The sequence below is a fragment of the Polyodon spathula genome, chromosome 20, assembly GCF_017654505.1.
Source record: "Polyodon spathula isolate WHYD16114869_AA chromosome 20, ASM1765450v1, whole genome shotgun sequence".
Classification (NCBI taxonomy): domain Eukaryota; kingdom Metazoa; phylum Chordata; class Actinopteri; order Acipenseriformes; family Polyodontidae; genus Polyodon; species Polyodon spathula.
The window spans coordinates 4,400,636-4,417,636 of record NC_054553.1 but is presented as its reverse complement, the minus strand read 5'-3'; the positions used below and the strand labels follow the sequence as shown (position 1 = coordinate 4,417,636).

General features: G+C 43.5%; 1 protein-coding gene across 15 annotated transcripts in view; it reads right to left on the bottom strand.

Annotated features, from left to right (window-relative positions):
* dlg3 (discs, large homolog 3 (Drosophila)) overlaps positions 1-17,001 on the bottom strand; it is a 57,487-nt gene that overhangs the window by 3,940 nt on the left and 36,546 nt on the right. For 2 of the 15 annotated variants that reach the window (XM_041219902.1, XM_041219906.1), the window contains 17 exons: positions 16,638-16,807; positions 16,067-16,203; positions 15,830-15,974; positions 15,475-15,631; positions 14,865-15,008; positions 11,533-11,689; positions 11,055-11,169; positions 6,488-6,602; positions 4,462-4,638; positions 3,931-4,006; positions 3,199-3,301; positions 2,098-2,139; positions 1,863-1,913; positions 1,575-1,676; positions 1,308-1,480; positions 839-948; positions 382-473 (listed from right to left, as the gene is read on the bottom strand). In XM_041219902.1, the coding sequence (XP_041075836.1) occupies positions 382-473; positions 839-948; positions 1,308-1,480; positions 1,575-1,676; positions 1,863-1,913; positions 2,098-2,139; positions 3,199-3,301; positions 3,931-4,006; positions 4,462-4,638; positions 6,488-6,602; positions 11,055-11,169; positions 11,533-11,689; positions 14,865-15,008; positions 15,475-15,631; positions 15,830-15,974; positions 16,067-16,203; positions 16,638-16,807 (2,066 nt within the window). Of the gene's footprint in view, positions 1-381; positions 474-838; positions 949-1,307; positions 1,481-1,574; positions 1,677-1,862; positions 1,914-2,097; positions 2,140-2,655; positions 2,702-3,198; positions 3,302-3,930; positions 4,007-4,461; positions 4,639-6,487; positions 6,603-11,054; positions 11,170-11,532; positions 11,690-14,864; positions 15,009-15,474; positions 15,632-15,829; positions 15,975-16,066; positions 16,204-16,637; positions 16,808-17,001 lie in introns of all 15 variants that reach the window. The other 13 variants (XM_041219904.1, XM_041219916.1, XM_041219905.1 and 10 more) reach the window with 9 other exon arrangements.

The window sequence follows — 17,001 nt, the reverse complement described above, 5'->3', positions numbered from 1 at the left end:
TTGTCATGATTACCACCAAAAACATTTTGCTCTAAACAAATATAAAATTGGAAGTATGTTAACAACATGTACTGAAGCTGCGATTCCAAAAATGTACCACAGTATGTGTGCCCTGCAGCAACCTGCAAATCCCCTAACAAGAATGGACTGTATTGAATAAGCAACGGCTAGACATAATCCCTTAATATGTAACTTAAAGCATACTTTAAAAACTACAAATTTGCCTTACTTGACATCAGCAAAGGTACATTTGTGAAAGGTTAACCCAATGTGATTAGACCCATTCACGATGCAAGTGTTGACTGTCCCGCATCCCCTCCACACACATCAAAAGTAAGCAAGCCTTTCAACTACAGCAGTGTCGGAAAAAGAAGAACCCACCTGTAAAATACTCCCCAAACTCTTGCTCCAGCTTCACTGCCTTGTCGAAGACTTTATTGGCTTGTTCGTATGTCTGTCTTTTATTCATTTCCCTAGAAGAAAAAAAGAGCAGGTTAGAACACCGATCGGTCTTACGCAGCCATTTTCATGGTTTATGTGGGCAGCACCGAGAATGATGCAGTGCTTGTTTGGAGCTCACCCATGTGCAGAATGACACTTCAGAGTGTCATCAGTGGGATTTTGTGTTACTGTCTATACAAACAGCTTAAATGTGGCACCCACACAGCTAGCTTAACACTCCACCTCATCGTTCTCTGCTCGAACTACCTAATTGCTCAAACTGGTGCTGTGGCATTTATTAAAATAAGTGTCACAGGAATACATGCACATTTTAAAAAACGTAAAAAATAAAAGAGCAGGAGCTGCCAAATAAAGGCCATTGTTGTTTCTCACTTACATAAGGGCTTCGATGGATTTTGGCTTGATGAAAATGGCAATTGAAAAAAGTTGTGCTTGTTGCAACCTCTTTATGGCATTCCCAGACACATCCAGAATACAGTGTTTTCCCTATAAAGAAGGAAGGTTCAGTGTTGATGTACCATACAAAAAACACAAAGCAGACTGTGCTCTGTACCATCCATCTCTGTTCATTCCTGATTCCACTTAACAGATCATCACTGAGCACAATTCCCAACAAAAACGCTAATGTATTCTCAGGTGAAAGTAATTTATATTCTACATCATAAGACAAGTAACAGTGTCCATGATAAATGTGCCAGGTTTACTGTGTTGCTTTTTATGCTAACTCTTTCCTGGTGCTCCAAAGTGCTCTAACTGGCTATTGGAACCAATTCGTAGATTTTTTTATTTGACAAAACACATCTTTCGTCAGTTTGACACACAAATTAAAGAGACGCTCTACTTACCCTCTCTGCAACCGCCCTCACAGACTGGATGCTGGTCCCATACAGGTTCTCATTAAACTGGCCTGCCTCAATAAATTTATTATCCTGAATGTCCTTCTCCATCTGCTCTCTGGAGACAACAAAGTGATAGTCCTGGCCGTCCAGCTCGGTCTCACGTTGAGGCCGGGTAGTGTCTGTAGGAACACACAGATTCAAGAGGGACAGTCACTCCAACAGTGGATCGTGAATCAGTGTGTGCAGGATGAATATGGAGATGGGAACACTTACGTGGTACACAAGATCCAAACTTGTGGGGATACTCTGAAATCAGATCATCATTTATTCTGTCCTTCATTGGGCCCAGGATTATCACAGGTCTGGTGTAGTGAACTGAAACCAAACCATAAAAACACAATTACTGTAGAAATAACATTTCTTGCATGCCTTCATTCGATATACCCAACTTCAGTTTCAAAGACCACTAACTCTGGGCTGTGTAGTCTACATAGTCTATAACATTAACTATGCAGACGGAGGGAGACGTTTAATAAAAAACAAAGTTAATTTATTACTTACTTTCCTGTCGCGTAACAGGTTCGTAAGAGAGAATGGTGTCTTCTTGACCCTCTGCAAAAATAAATACGACATTAATTGCACCAGTATTTGCACTGGAATGTACATTTATAAACAATGTAACGAATACACATTTTGGAGCATTAAAAATGTCCCACTCCCCACAAAGCTGGTTGAAATGGAACAGATGGTTAAGGCTCCAATCCCAGCGAGAAGTATTGAAATGAACGCCACTTACTGGAGCTGCTTTCACTGTCGCTTGTGTTGGATGTCACACATTCTGGAGGAAAAAAGAAGAAACACTGAGCTTAGCTTTGAACTGAAATAACATGAAGCTGCCTGTAAACACAACCCATTATCCCTCAGCAAAAGGCTAGTGCAACTGTCCCCTACTTCCATGAAGTGTCCCTGGATCAGTGTAATAATGAATGTGTGTTTTTAATTTCTTGTGTGGTGGAAAGAGAATGAGGAAACAAAACAAAGCCCAATTCTCCCCTTCTCTTATCAGGATAGCCAGCAATGGGAAATGAATTGCTTCCTTGAATTGTGTTTAAATTGAGCAAACCCTTTACATTCAGGAGACTACTTCTAGTTGGAACTTGCTCAGTCACAGCTTGGGAGTAAAAAGCGAATAAAAACAATTTATAGTTTAATCTTCTTAACTATGACCCCAAGCATGCTGCATTTTATGGGGCCCGTTTCAAAGTCCACCAATTGCCTACAGGCTGTGGCTCCAATTTAGGTATATCCGCAAGTCCCTTTTATATTAGGAGCTACATGGGAACCACAAACTTACTCAGACTCTTTGATCCATAATAGTCATCGCTTAACCCTGGGAAGTCCTGAATTTCCAGACGAGAGCAGAGAAAGAAAAACAGAGTAGAGACAGAGTGGAGGTTAGTGTGCTGTGAACACAGCAAAGGCTGACAGACCTGTGCAGAATTCAGTGAGTTGAGAGGTTTCTGTCTGCTGGAAACAGTGAAACTCTTTCAACTCAATGACATTCTGTACCCTAAGTGGAACAACCACAGGGCAGGATTTCAGTCATTTGCATTCCGAGCAAACAACCAGCTTCAAAACAGCAGAAAAAGTATTCTGCCACAAAAACAGATACATGCCATCACACTTTGTGAAAAGGCATGTAGAAGTCTACCCAGAGAGCAAAAGAAAGAGTGAAGGCAGAAAAAAGATAAGCCTGCAGTGTCTTAGTGTTAGTAGGTCTACACCACCTTCCTGCACTATTCAGTCAACAGAGATTAAACCTCCCGTTGTGCGTGGGGGTGGATAGCTTAGGAGTCTTCAAATGCATCATCAGGTCTTCACGCACGCTGATACTTACGTTCCGTGTCCACATTTTCCTGCCCAATATTCTCCTTGCTCTTGTAAAATGGGAACTTGCGCGAGAGGTTGAAGCTCTTTTTACGCTTTGATTTGACTGACTGCTGAGAAACATGAAGATGAAGTGAAGAAACAAAACAAAAAGAAAAAAAGTGTGTTTCAATGCAATGCAGACAACCAAACATTACTCATGCAAAACAAAGAAATGAACCAATGGCAAAGATTACTCCACATCAGGTGGGTGGATCAAACAAATTAAAAAAGAAAATATGATAAATGCATGGGAAAAGTAAATAGAATAAAAGTAAAAGACCATTCCATATGCCAGCCAAAACGAATCCTAAAGCAAGTAAAATCTTGCAGAGTGGTAAATGGAACAAGAATTAGATTGTGTGCTTGGGCATATGTATGTGACAATTTGATGTTAACAAGATGATAGGTAATGGCAAGAAACTTACTTTACACATCTATGAAGAGTATGTTTGAAAAATGCCTTGCCACACTTTACAGCGTTCTTCACACTGTGTTGGCACACAGCCTTGCTGCCAGGAGGAAACATTTAAAAAAAAAACCTGACTGAAATGTGACCCCATCATTCTGGCAGGAGTCCTTCGGTTCCCACGCTTTTGGGAGCTGGGTCAGTTTCCTTCCATGTTGGTTTCTGGTGATTAAGGAGTACTATACTTGATCTACAGTGTCTAAGGACAGTGACATAGTAAGAAGCAAGACTCACCCTGTTTGACTCAATCATGCCTGTCCGGGCGTGGAACTTCACTGTTTTTAACCTTGCTCTTTCTTTCTTCTCAACTCTGTAGAACAGACACAATGTTTTCATTATATCAAGAGATAAGTCCAACAGGCACTGTCCAGGAACTCAATAAAAAAACCAAAACATTTATAGAGTCAATAGCTATTAACTGATCAAACTGACCAGATACAATTACAGGGAGCTAGAGGATCCTTGCTCAGCTCCTCCACTTGTTAGTTTCAGGGCAAGTCATTTGACAATCTTCCTGAATGGGAATCGTAACCATCCACTACATATCATCATTTCAGGTTAACAAGTGTTCACTGCAGTCCAAGTACAAACTTTCTGAATGAGTTACTCCTAACAATCAGAAAAATGGAAGTGAAGCTCACACACAGACCCACAGGGACCGCAGGCGACTGTGGTTTCCTGAGAAATATTTCTCTCTCTCCACGACCGAGTAGGACTCTACTTGCGTTCTTTCTCTTATTCTCCAAGACATTCAAGCTAGCCTACCTCTTTTTGCTGGGGATGACCCCGATCTGCTCGCTCTCGCCGTGTGGAGTAACGAGCCGTGCTTGCCACCACTCATCATCGGAGGCATTGATGACATGCAGGATGTCTCCGTACAGAAAGCTGAGACCCTGGCTAGGCAGGCAACTGTCCCGAGTCCGGTCGTAGTCAAACAGAGCCCTGCAGAATGGAGGATAGGGTTAATTCAGCTTCTACAGGGTCCCACTCCCACTGATCCACTCTTCAACAGCAAATCAAGAAAGCATTTGATTAACTAGAAATGTTTTGTTTTTTTTGTAGACAAAAAAAAAAAAAAAAAAAAAAAAGATAAATGGTATCTCTGATGGAATACAGTAGATTTTAAAAGTAAAATGTTAATATTTGTATTGCCAAAGCATTACGTCGATCATCCAGAAAATCAAAAAGGTCACAGAAGCACAATAAAGCAGCCACATTAGGCAAAAGGTCAAAGTGAATTGTACTGTTAAAATATGAAGCTGAAATTTAAAATAGTTCAGAAGATTAGCAGTTAAAATAGTGGTGGTGGCATATTGACAGGTACAGGTAAGCTCTCCTCACGCGGATGCTTAATTACTTTACAATGCTTGAAAGATGAAAGATGCACCATTAATAAAGGCTGTTAAAGGTCCTGCAGTAATGCTGTATCCACAGAGCCACTTAAAGCATACTGGATTAGTGACTTCATACAACAGAGCTACTCTCCACACAAACAAGCCCTGCATTTATAACCTGCAATACCCTGATCAAACAATGAGGTGGATTCAAATCTCAGTTTAAGAACAGCTGCCAATCCCCCTTCTAACCTCCAGGTCAGGACTTGGTCACCCGTTTACACAAACATATTGTAGCGTTTACACCAAAACTAATGGCAGAAGGATGCAAGAGAAAACGCTACTCCCCATTTTTCAGCTATGAATGCAATGTATTACACCCGATAAATAGAGTAATATACCCATTTAAAAGAGTCCACTCCCCCTTGTCAGTAAACACGTTGTTCTGAATACCTTCTGTACAATAGCACCAGTTTATCATTATTAACAGTAAAGTATTTTCAATGCATAGCTCCACATGGTGAGTAAAAAGTAAATGCAGGCTTGTGTTACCGCTAGCATTTAACAGGTCAGATGGGAAGGATGAGAAAAATTTAGGGTCAAAACATATAGTTACTTTTAGAGTTCTCTTGCACGACCATGTATAACAGCAGTAAAACCTTCATCACACAATATTATGGCTGATGTCTTGTACCACATTATTTTGGAGCAGGGCGATATTTCTGCACCCATGTGTTTACAGGTGCTAAACAAACAGGGGCCTTTTAAAGAGTAAGCAGCAGCCAGACTCCTTTGGTTTCATAGAAAACTTTAAGAGCAACTGCTGAAAAGCCATTATTAAATCCAGAACTCATCTTTTTTTTTATTAGGATCCGTTTCATAGGCCTCCCAGAAATGAATACTTTGGAAAGTTACATAATTAAAATAAATAAATAAACAAATAAATAATAAGCTGACACACCTAGTTTTGGGGCATTGCATTTTAAAAAATGGTTTGTTGTGACTTAATTATGGACAACAAATTCCAGTTGCATTTGAACAATGAATCCAGGCTTAGGAAACTATGAACAATTACATCTCCCGTGTACAGTTAAACTCGCCATCACCAATCTGAAGAAATATTTCAGCAGCAGAACGGCCCGTTCATTTTCTGTAATTTGTTTTTAATTAATGAGGTCGGCCAGTGGCTATTGTGTTACTGTTGGCATTTACTGTTGCCATTTGAATGAACTGGTGCAGCACAATAAAAAGCAATTAAACCACTTAGAGATGCATTAATTTGCCATGACCCTACTGCATTAACAAGCTCCACTGTAACCATTCATTTTATCAGTAGAAACTCTATTGCAGCCCCACTGTACTTTCTTTTTTGCCTCCAGCAATGTCATTCCTCCGTTCTGTTTTAAAGTGTGTGGGCAGGAAGGTGAATACAGAACAGCTGAATGTTGGTACTGTACCTGACGTAGAGGGATCTCTTCTCGCTGGTGCGCAGGGACCCCGAGCCAGAGCTCATGCTGCTGTTCATCATCTGCTCCCGCAGGTCGTGGATCTTGGACTCAAAGCGGCTGTATTCTGCAAGTGAAGGACAAGTAAGAGGTGACAAAAGAAGTGTGCCTAACTAGGGAGTGTTTCTATCCGTTACCCACAGTATCTTAGCAGGGCCCTTTTTTGGTATGTATTACAGAAACTAAATAGCGTGGAAGATGACCCCATTGCCTAACCCAAAGTAGATTTCATAGACAAAGTCCACAATAAACAGCAGTGCCTTGGGAGTACCTTCAACAGTAATGGGTCCCTTCAAGTTTAGTGCAGTCCACACTAAAATAACTAGGATGGTGGAAGGGGCCATTACCAGTCCCCTCCCCTCACACAGATTCTGATACACAATAACATATGCTCTCAACTGATAACACAAGCCTGTGCTTCAATAATACTTTCAGAGTGTGTACTCGTCTTTGACACGCGTTTGTCTGCTAAGTGGTAATAAGTAATGAACCAGCCAACGAATCTGCTTAAAAGACACCCATGAACAAGAATCACCCTTATCTGAGCTTTTCCCTGGGGGTAAAGGATAAGTTGGTTCTTAACTAATATCTCCACACAAATTGTCTGCAAGCCCCTCAGGTAAGGAAGAGGTTAAACACACATACAGAGAGAAAGGACATCATCATCAGGTGATGTAACCTGAAACCACCTGCCTGTAACCACTAGCAACCAGAGTACAGTGAAACCCTACCTGCCCATGCAAGCTGGCAGAACCAGTTCAGAGATCAGTCAAGCAAATAGTATGGGGAGGAAATACCTCCAAATACACATACATCTCATTACTTCTGAATCATCAGTACTTTCACAAAACCACCTAGCAAACTCTGAATGCAGTCATTGAAGTAAAATGCATCAGTCATTGTGACACTTTAAACATACAGAAAGAATGTTGCTTAAAGCCAAGTTTAGAATGCAAACAAACAGACTACAGCCAACATGAAAACATCACAGGCATAAACTATACAACATTGACTACTAAAGCATCAGGCCTCGGCAGAACAACAAATAACCCCCGATGCTGCAAGCAGTGGTGTCCGTAGCACTCTCCCCTATAAGACAGAACATGCTGGCATGGTACTGGAGTGGAAAGCGCTGTTGGAGGCGCTAGGATTCAGATGAAATGGCTTTGTTGACAGATATCTAAAACACAGGCAGTCTGGCTTGAGAGATTAGCCAAATACTAACAGCATTAAATGAAATACAAGCACACTGCTATCGAGTGCTGCAAACTACAATGTATTAAGTCTGTTTTGTACTCATTCATGTCAACTCTTATTTACAGATTGAAAAGCTGAGCTGGAGCGGGCTCTATATCATCATCATCATCATCTTCACAAGACAGCAGAATGCCTGCTTGGTTTGAACTAGCATCAGGCTTGCTGGAAAACACCAAGTGGAGGAATCAAAAAAGAACATTGACAAGCACTCACATTCTAGTGAGCAATCAGTGAAGTCTGTTTGGCTGGTTAAATATTACTGGGGACTATAAATCATTCTGCAGGTAACCTCCACTCCCCGGCCAAGGTCAAATAGCAGAGGCAGACTGTATAATAGGTCACTCAGTGCAGTGCACCCATGCAAACAAGAAGATCTCGTCCTGGTAAAACAGGAGCCGTTATCAGAAAGCTCTTTGCTTTTGCCCAGAGTTATGTAAATTATTTTTCAGGTCTCTAAATAGTTCATTTAGCAGCAAGAAAAAACACAGACTTTGAAGTCAAACAAACATGAAGTGACATGTTTTTGTTCTTCTTATCAACTTAATATAGAAGAATTTATCCATTCATATATTTTCAGACATACACTGAAATACTTTTTGAAAAACAAATGTTTGTTTTAACCCAAGACATAAATATGCCGGCTGTAGATTTAGTAGCCCACTCTACATTTCCACTTTGCCAGCATATTATTCAGATTTGTAATTTGTACCGCCTTGAGTTATTTATTTTGTTCTTCTACCAAATTCTAATGTAACAGGTATTCATAAGTAAACTAGTTTTATGTTTGATTGAGAAGGTTAGCCAGGCTACACATTAATCATTAACTTAAATTCAACTTTTAGACTCAGACTGGTCATGAATGCAACATAGAAAAATTGCCAAATTAAATCAACAGCGTGTTTACAATTTGCATTCGAGTTCTGGTTTTGTGCAATTCCAGCTAGCTGCTGAGCAGAGACAATGAGGTAGTGCCAGCTAACATATGTCACCTGATTTAATTTAGTAGCTTTGATCACTCATGGGAAAACATTATTGTAAAGCCAGCCTGCACAGCTCGTGAATTTTGCACTTTAACAGAAAAACACGACTAGACTAATCTTACATGGTACTTAATGTGAAAATACAATTATATATACAGTATATTTATATATTTGACGATCGACTGACGTGAACAAGCTACATTGTTTTATCTGTAAACAGGACAGTGCAGAATAATGTCAGACTATGTAGCAAACGCTCTCAATTGTTTACAGCATGATACCAAGCAGCAGTGTAGCACAGCTCAGTTCTCCAGGTGTTAGTGATTCTTTTTGGTGGGATTTGAAATGAAATGTAAATGAGAGCTTGCATCTAGAATATTAAAGCTATGGAAATCACATGCTGAAACAGATACCACACTCTCCTGTTGACAAGATCAAAGCCAGTATAAGACATCAAATTAGCATTGGGATTTTCCTTTGTACTTCAAAAAAAACTGAACACACATTCTCCAAGTCTGCAGGAAGGTAATATATAGAAAAAGTGAAAAGCTTATCAGCTGTTGCATGTCAAGGCCAACTTTATCACAGATGGTTCTAAACTCCAGGTGGTACTTTTACTACATGCAGATAGAAGTGATCATTGTGCAATTCATTGTTTTGAATATGAACACACATGCGGAGAGTTCATCCCTATCACTGAGTTTAACAAGAAAACACCAAAACTATTTCCAGAAATAATGGTCTCCTTGCCCCAGTAATATGGGGTGCAATACTGTCAATATGTGGAACCGTCAACCACTCCAGTCAAAGCAACCAGAAACGACAGGTCTGTGTCTTCCCTGTTGACAGGGGGAAGTTTTTTTTCTGATGTTCAAATTGAACTGGTTTGATGATCTTTGAAAAGCAGCTTAACGCTTGCACAATTAGATCGCCAAATAGGTATCAGAAATCAGACACGTTTCCAGTTAAATGTGGTTTATTTATATTTTAATTTTTTTTATTATATACGTTTCAGTGTAAACGCTACCTTTTGGCGGCCTAAAATAGCCACACACAATATGTAAATGACCTCATTCTTTTTTACAGGTATAATGTTTGTTTCTTCGCATAAACACTGAAATTATGTGTGTATGCCATGGGTGCTGCTTGCCTCACCTCTTTCGGACGGTCGGGGTCAGGCAGAGAAGAGCTGGGGCTCCCAAAACCATCTGCTGGGAAACACTCGAACAATCCCACTCAATCCTAGCCGCTCCGGGGGAAACACGCTTCCGTAACGCCTTTCGTTTTTAACCAGCTCGGTTGAATGGAAAGGCGCCTCGGATTGCACTACAGTACCGTGCCGCAGAACTCACTCTCGGAACTGCGTCGCCAGGGAGGGGGCTGCCGGTTCACTCTTGAGAAATTTAATAACGCTGAGAAACCTTCAGCTCTCCTCGGAAATATTCCGCAGGTAGTCGCATACCCATCCCCCCCCCAGCCGCGATATGACACACAACCCCTCTCTGAAATTCAAACCGAGAGCGTTTTTCTCTTGTTTCTTCCTCTGCTCTCACTCGCTCACTCTCTTCCTCCGCTTGCTTCCAGCCCGAGGTCACAGTCAGTCACACAAAGCTCGTGCCCTTCCTCCCGAACCGGCGCCAGAACCCGAACCGTTTAAACCGGTTTGAAGTCGAACTCCGTAGGGGCCAATCCCCGAAACTGAATCCGGCTCAAGGCAGCCAATCATGTGCCAGGGTAGAGCGCTTGCAAACCCGACCCCTCCTTTCGAGAGCGCTACCTGTATTAAAGGGCCAGCACACCCGTTCCACAACAGATGAAACAGTGAAGCAATAATATTGTACATGACATAAATTGGTCTAATGGTTTACCAATACTATTTCACTGGGCTTGGGTCTACACATGTGTAATAAACACACACTTGCACATAAATACTCAATGCGCCAGGACTCTGACCCCCGCCCCCAGCGCAGGTGGAGTGTTGTTACAATGTAAATACTCAATGCACTATTGTCTGGGTTACACAGGGTAGTCATGTGTCTCTGGAAATACTCTGCATTGTTTTAGTTTGATATATCTCCTTACCAGCGCAATGGCAGATGTTATGGATATACACGGCAGTCTGGTTTGGACCAGTGGTCCAGAACAAATAAATAAACACACATGGCCCCTGATACTGCACCAGGGGGATCAGACAGTTCTTGACTCCTGTGCTCTGAAATCATGTGAAATAACAGCCATGGGGCAATCGTATGAAAAACTCGGTAGTAAAGGGGAGTCCACACCTGGGTTCCTACCTTCGGGCCGGTATTGGGCGATGATGGTGACTGTCTGCCCCGCCCTCTTTAATGCGGCGGCCGCCTGCTCGTGTGTGGCGCTCCGCAGATTGACCCCGTTCACCTGCAGAGGACAGATACGCACGATCACAGGTGTGGATTCTACTTTTTCGATAACTGCATAGCACAGACAGCGACAGACAGTGAAATAGTACGTAAGAGACAGAAAGAATGACACATAGATCTACACAGATGCAAAAATTGGATGTACAGACACTGACAATTACAGAGAGAAGAAAAACAATCACAAAGAGACAGGCAGATGCTGTATATTTCAAACTATATGCAGGCAGCTACACAAAAGAGAGACACAGTGAATGAGACTGACGGAGAGGGATGATTCTGTTACAACAGACAGACAGACAGGAACACAGATGACAGCTGGAGAGAGCTATGGATGGACAGACAGACGGAGAAGGAGGCTTACCGATAGGATGCGGTCTCCCCTCCGCAGCTCCCCACTGAGGTCTGCCGGCCCCCCCGCCAGAATGAAGGAGACGAAGATCCCCTCCCCATCCTCGCCCCCCACGATGTTGAACCCCAGTCCCGTCGAGCCCTTGTGAAGCAGGATCTTCCGTGGCTCCCTGGAAAAAAGATTTGGAAACCAAAGGTATAGAAACAGCCCAAATCAAAATGGGTTTGTGTGCATCAGGTATGACATTAACATTTTAAATTGAGTATGTTGCATATTCTGTACATACTTTATATAAAACAGCCCTTTAAATACATGTATGTAAGGGGCCCCTTTCACATACATTCATATGAAGCTAAATATGTTGCATGTATGCATTTTTGTATTAGCAACATATATTGTTTTCCCACACAGGGAAAGAAAGTAATGGATGGGAAGCTAAGGGTTGAAAAAAAGATAAACTAGTACAAAAATGTACAGAAGCACAAAGAAAATACATCATACATAAATAAAAAAAAAACAGGTTTTTAAAATGCACTCTAGAGGAATCCTCAAGGCACTGAAAAGAGATCTAAATTGGCCATCCAGCAGCACAGGATCCAACATTACTGACTCAGCCAATCAAAAACATGGACACTGAAAGATTAGCTGTCTGTCAGGAGACTTAGTGCCCCCCAGTGGACAAACACAGGGCATCAGCAGCACCGCCCCACTGCCTCAGACTTCTGAATGAAAGAAGCCTGGTTGTCTGGGCACTCGACTACATTTCTTCCAGAACTAAGATTACATCATCAGCCAATAACCATTTCAGACTTTCCGGTGCTTGTATCCAGAGAACGTCAGCTGCTGAAGATGAAAGACCACGAAAACAAGAGAAAACACTGCCAAGCAGGGAACAGTAATCAACTGATCCCCATCTGTCAATCTACGCTGCATAAACAGTACAGTGTCTGTTCGTCTTCAGCCTCTAAACCAATGTACAGTTAATGCTTCGGTAATCTAACAATGAGTAAGTCCTGGATTTGACCATTACTGTTCACGACTATTTTGTGAAATTTCTGCATCTGCACCTCTCAGGGACTGGTGTTTCTCTTATGAAGTGCAGAGGAACTCTGTGCATACTGTATTGCACATATAGTGTGTATACATGATGTGAATCAGGACCATGCAATACTGTGTCTCTGATAAATGTATACATTTTATGATTCCCTAACTGTGTTGAAGAATTACATACGTCACCAATTCTGTTTTGATCAGAGAGAAAACAGGATCGCACCATGCTTCTTTCAGCATGTGGAGAAATCAACGTTGTAGGGTGGATAATAAGCCGTTCTAGGAAAAGCAACAGCCAGCTGTGGTGTACAAGAGATCCGTGAAATGAGTGAGGCGAGCAAGCCTCTCTCAGAGAGATGGGTTACCTTGGTTACCTGGGCTTGCAGTTCTTCAGCCTGAAGGGTGACTGATTCTTGGCTCGACGCATTGAGGGATTCCTCACAAACGCCATTGAGGAGGAAACGTTAACTGTGAACATCGCTGGACACCACCTGTCTGTCTGTCTGTCTGTCTGTCTGTCTGTCTCCCTCCTCACCCCAGCGGTCGAGGGGTGGTGGTTGTGTTCTGCTCGGTTCCTGTCCTCTGGGTGTCCTGGTTTGATCTCTTGCACGTCCTGTCCTGCCCTGTCTTGTCCCTGTGTTCGCTCGGTGCCAGGCAGTATCCCTGCAGGTCTCAGCCTCGCACTCCTAGCTCTCTCACAGATTGTTAGTCTCTGTCCTGCTGTTTTTCTCTGGGTGGCTCCCGGAGCAGCACTGTTTCAGACACGCTGGATCACTGAGCCACTGATGGGACGCAGCCCAGCTATAGCTGTCAAACACACTCCCCACTGTTTACAGGACGTACTTAACCCTCTCCTACCCAGAGACAGGCTAGAAAATTGGTTGGCATATTGCACTTAACCATAGAGTTACTCAGACTCACTATATTCCACACTGAGCCCAGAACTGAACTATGCCTTCCACACTGCTGCACTTATAGACAACACTATGCTTAATTGAATAAATATCTGTTGACATGGTAACACGAGATATTAAAACCAGAGCCTGGTCCGCATAGCTTTTGGCTAATTTTTCCAATCTAAATCCTAAAACTTTTAATGCAGAACTATTTAGTTCAGCTTAAAACTTTTTAGCATGTGGACTTTGGAAATATAACACACAGTGAAAGGCATAAGTTACTGTGCGTGTATATTGTACCACTTTTCTATGGTGAGGCTCATGGGGCAGAGCCCTGTAATCAGCCTTTTCTCTCCCCCTGCTCCCTGTGAAAAAAACACTGTTTGAATTCCTGCACCCTTGTAACATGTCTTCAGCCGTTAATGTAGAGACCACTGTGAATAGCTCACTGACGTAGTAGGGAGCTCTAATAGGTGGGACAGGAATGCCTCTTGTTCCACGGCATGGTCACCGTTGGAAACATGAATATTTAGTGCTTATTAAACTTTATTACTTCAAGTTGTTACTTCGAGATTATCTTTTGCAGAGGATATCTGGCTGCTAAATCAATAATACAAATTATTTTTATATAACGCCTTTCATGGCTAAGCCACCTCAAAGCGCTTCACAGTGGCAGATCTAAATATACATTTACACACGTGATACAGAGTGATGGTGTTTAGATCCCAGGAACTGATCAGTTTTCCTCTCACAAACAGGTTTTGGAATTAATAGCTTCAAATGCAAGGTCTGTGCAATCCAGTGACGTGAGAGCTTGAGGATTTCATATCAATAGGAATGCCAGACATGTTTGGTCTGTGCGTGTACAGAATGTGGGTGAATGCAACCGTTTACCTCACGCCTGTAACAGAGGTATGCCAGCAGCCGGAATGTAAACACTAGTCACGTGGCTTGAAAGGCTTTTCAATACATTTATGGTAGCGGCAGCAGAGCAGAGTGCTTATATTTATATAAGAGAGCCGGTCGAGGGACTGGAGCCATGTGAGAAAACACTGCGGTCTACATACTGTGCAATATACTCAAGCACAGATAGATAGCTGATTATGTAGATGGACAGTTTGAGATGGACTGCTACAAATACACAGATACAGAGCAACAGGACATTGCCTCTGTAGGCAGGTCCCAGGCAGGAATCTGTGATTTGAAGGCGTTGCATGTTTTAACAGCAGAAGCAGCCCCCCCCCAACCAATAGAGCTGAATGCATAAAGCTCTCCACAAACACACGCAAAATACAGCCCCCTTTGCACAGCAGAGCAGCCAGCCCACCGCAGAGATTGCCCGCCCCTCACACAGCAGCCTGTGCAGCGACAGGAGGGCTAGTGAAGCAAGGTTAGTACCTGCTGGAAGAAGGGGCCAGGCCAGGGCGCAGGACAGTGGGGGCAGGGCTAGGACCCACTTCCCGGGACACCCTGCTGTAGAGATGGGGGGAGGGAGGGCTGGACTCCGCTTGTTTGTGGACAACACTGTAAATGGGTTCAGCCCTGGAAGGGGTGGGGGTGGGGGGTGGGAGAGTACAGAAATCACATTGTGAATGGGCGGATGTGAAGACACCCACAGGCCCGCAATCCTTGTGATGCCACCCTTCACTGAACCTGCCAGCACACCTTCTGTTCACAACCTACACCAGTCACCAGTCAGTAAAGTCTCAGCTCTACCAGTGTACCAGCTAGCACAACCTTAGCTCTACCAGTGTACCAGCTAGCACAACCTTAGCTCTACCAGTGTACCAGCTAGCACAACCTTAGCTCTACCAGTGTACCAGCTAGCACAACCTTAGCTCTACCAGTACATTCAAGCATTCTGCCTGCCCGCCCACCATGTCAATTTCAATCGTGATATATTGCCACCCATATTTAAGAAAGAATAGAAACAGCGGGCCTGCTTTACAAATGCCAGAATATCGGTCTCTTCCCTGCCAAAAAGGAAAGAAGCGCAGTAGCCACTGACCTGGTGAAGTCGTCCTCCCCGATCATGTGACGAGGGACAGGGGAGTACCTGGAGGGCGTGACCTGAGGAGGCTGGTAGGTGGGCTTGCTCTCGACTCGGCCCAGGTAGCCCATGCTGGAGTTGTGGCTGACATGGTTATCAACCATAGTGGGGAATGCTGCAGAGACAGAAAAGGGAGATACTGAAACACGCAGACGCAACAGCAGACCTGCTGGTAACCTCAACAAATGATTAATTGGCGTGCATATATCGGAATTAACCGATTTGCTACTGTAGCTACAGTTGTTACCCATCTGGAAAAAAACTGCACAAGCACTGGCTCTCACAGACAGGGGCTACAGGGGGGGCTACGTACTGCTGCTGTAGTCCGGCGGGGCGTACATGTCGTTCATGTGTACAGGGCCTGGCTTGGCCACTTTCAGGTAGACCATGTCAGAGGTGTTCTTCAGGGCCGCCACAGCCTCCTCGTGACGCACGTCCTGCAGATTGATGTTATTCACCTGCGGGGAGACAGAGAGGCGATGTATCTCACACTGGCACAGAGGGGGTCCCGTCTCGCAATGCAGATAAACAGGTAAGAAAGAGCACTCACAGCGAGTAGGCGGTCCCCCGTGTGCAGCCTGCCGTCCTTCTGCGCGGCCCCTGCCTCGATGATCTTGGTGATGTAGATGCTGTTGTCTCCGGGGATGTGCTGATTCCCGATTCCCCCTGCGATGCTGAAGCCCAGTCCTGGAATCCATACCACAGGCAGGTGAGCCATGCAGACAGCACAAATGCCAGTGATTCATTGTGTAAACCCTTGGGCGTGTTCCGCATGTGAGTAAGCGTCACTACGGGCCTGCATTTCCAAACATGCGTGCCATTGACAGGTTTAATTATTATTTTGACTACTTCTTTTCAAAACGTAATCTTCTTTCAACATAAAGTAATACTTTCCATTGAAAACCTTTAATAAATTACTTAGAAACTACAAAATTACCCGTTAGGGTTAAAGATGCTGCTGACTATAAGAAACATGCCAAACATGCATGCAGAAACTGTAAAAAAATATTATTAGGAACATATCAGGCAAAACATTAAATATTAAGCATGTATGGCATAGATGTTGTGAGTGTGTGTATGAGTGTGCGTGTGTGTGCGTGTATGTGTGTGTGTCTCTTCACCTTTTGGTCCCTTGAGCAGGTTGATCTCCATGATGGTTTCGGGCGGAGCCTGTCGTCGCCTCACCAGCAGCCTCACTACTGGCCCCGCCTCCTTCAGCGCCTCCACTGCCCGGCTGTGCACCACCTCCGACACATCGACTTCATTGACTCGCAACACACAGTCATTCACCCTGCGAGAGAGAGAGACACAGTCATTCACCCTGCGAGACAGAGAGACACAGTAATTCACCCCGCGAGAGAGACACAGTCATTCACCCTGCGAGAGAGAGACACAATCATTCACCCTGCGAGAGAGAGAGACACAGTCATTCACCCTGCGAGAGAGAGAGACACAGTCATTCACCCTGCGAGAGAGAGAGAGACA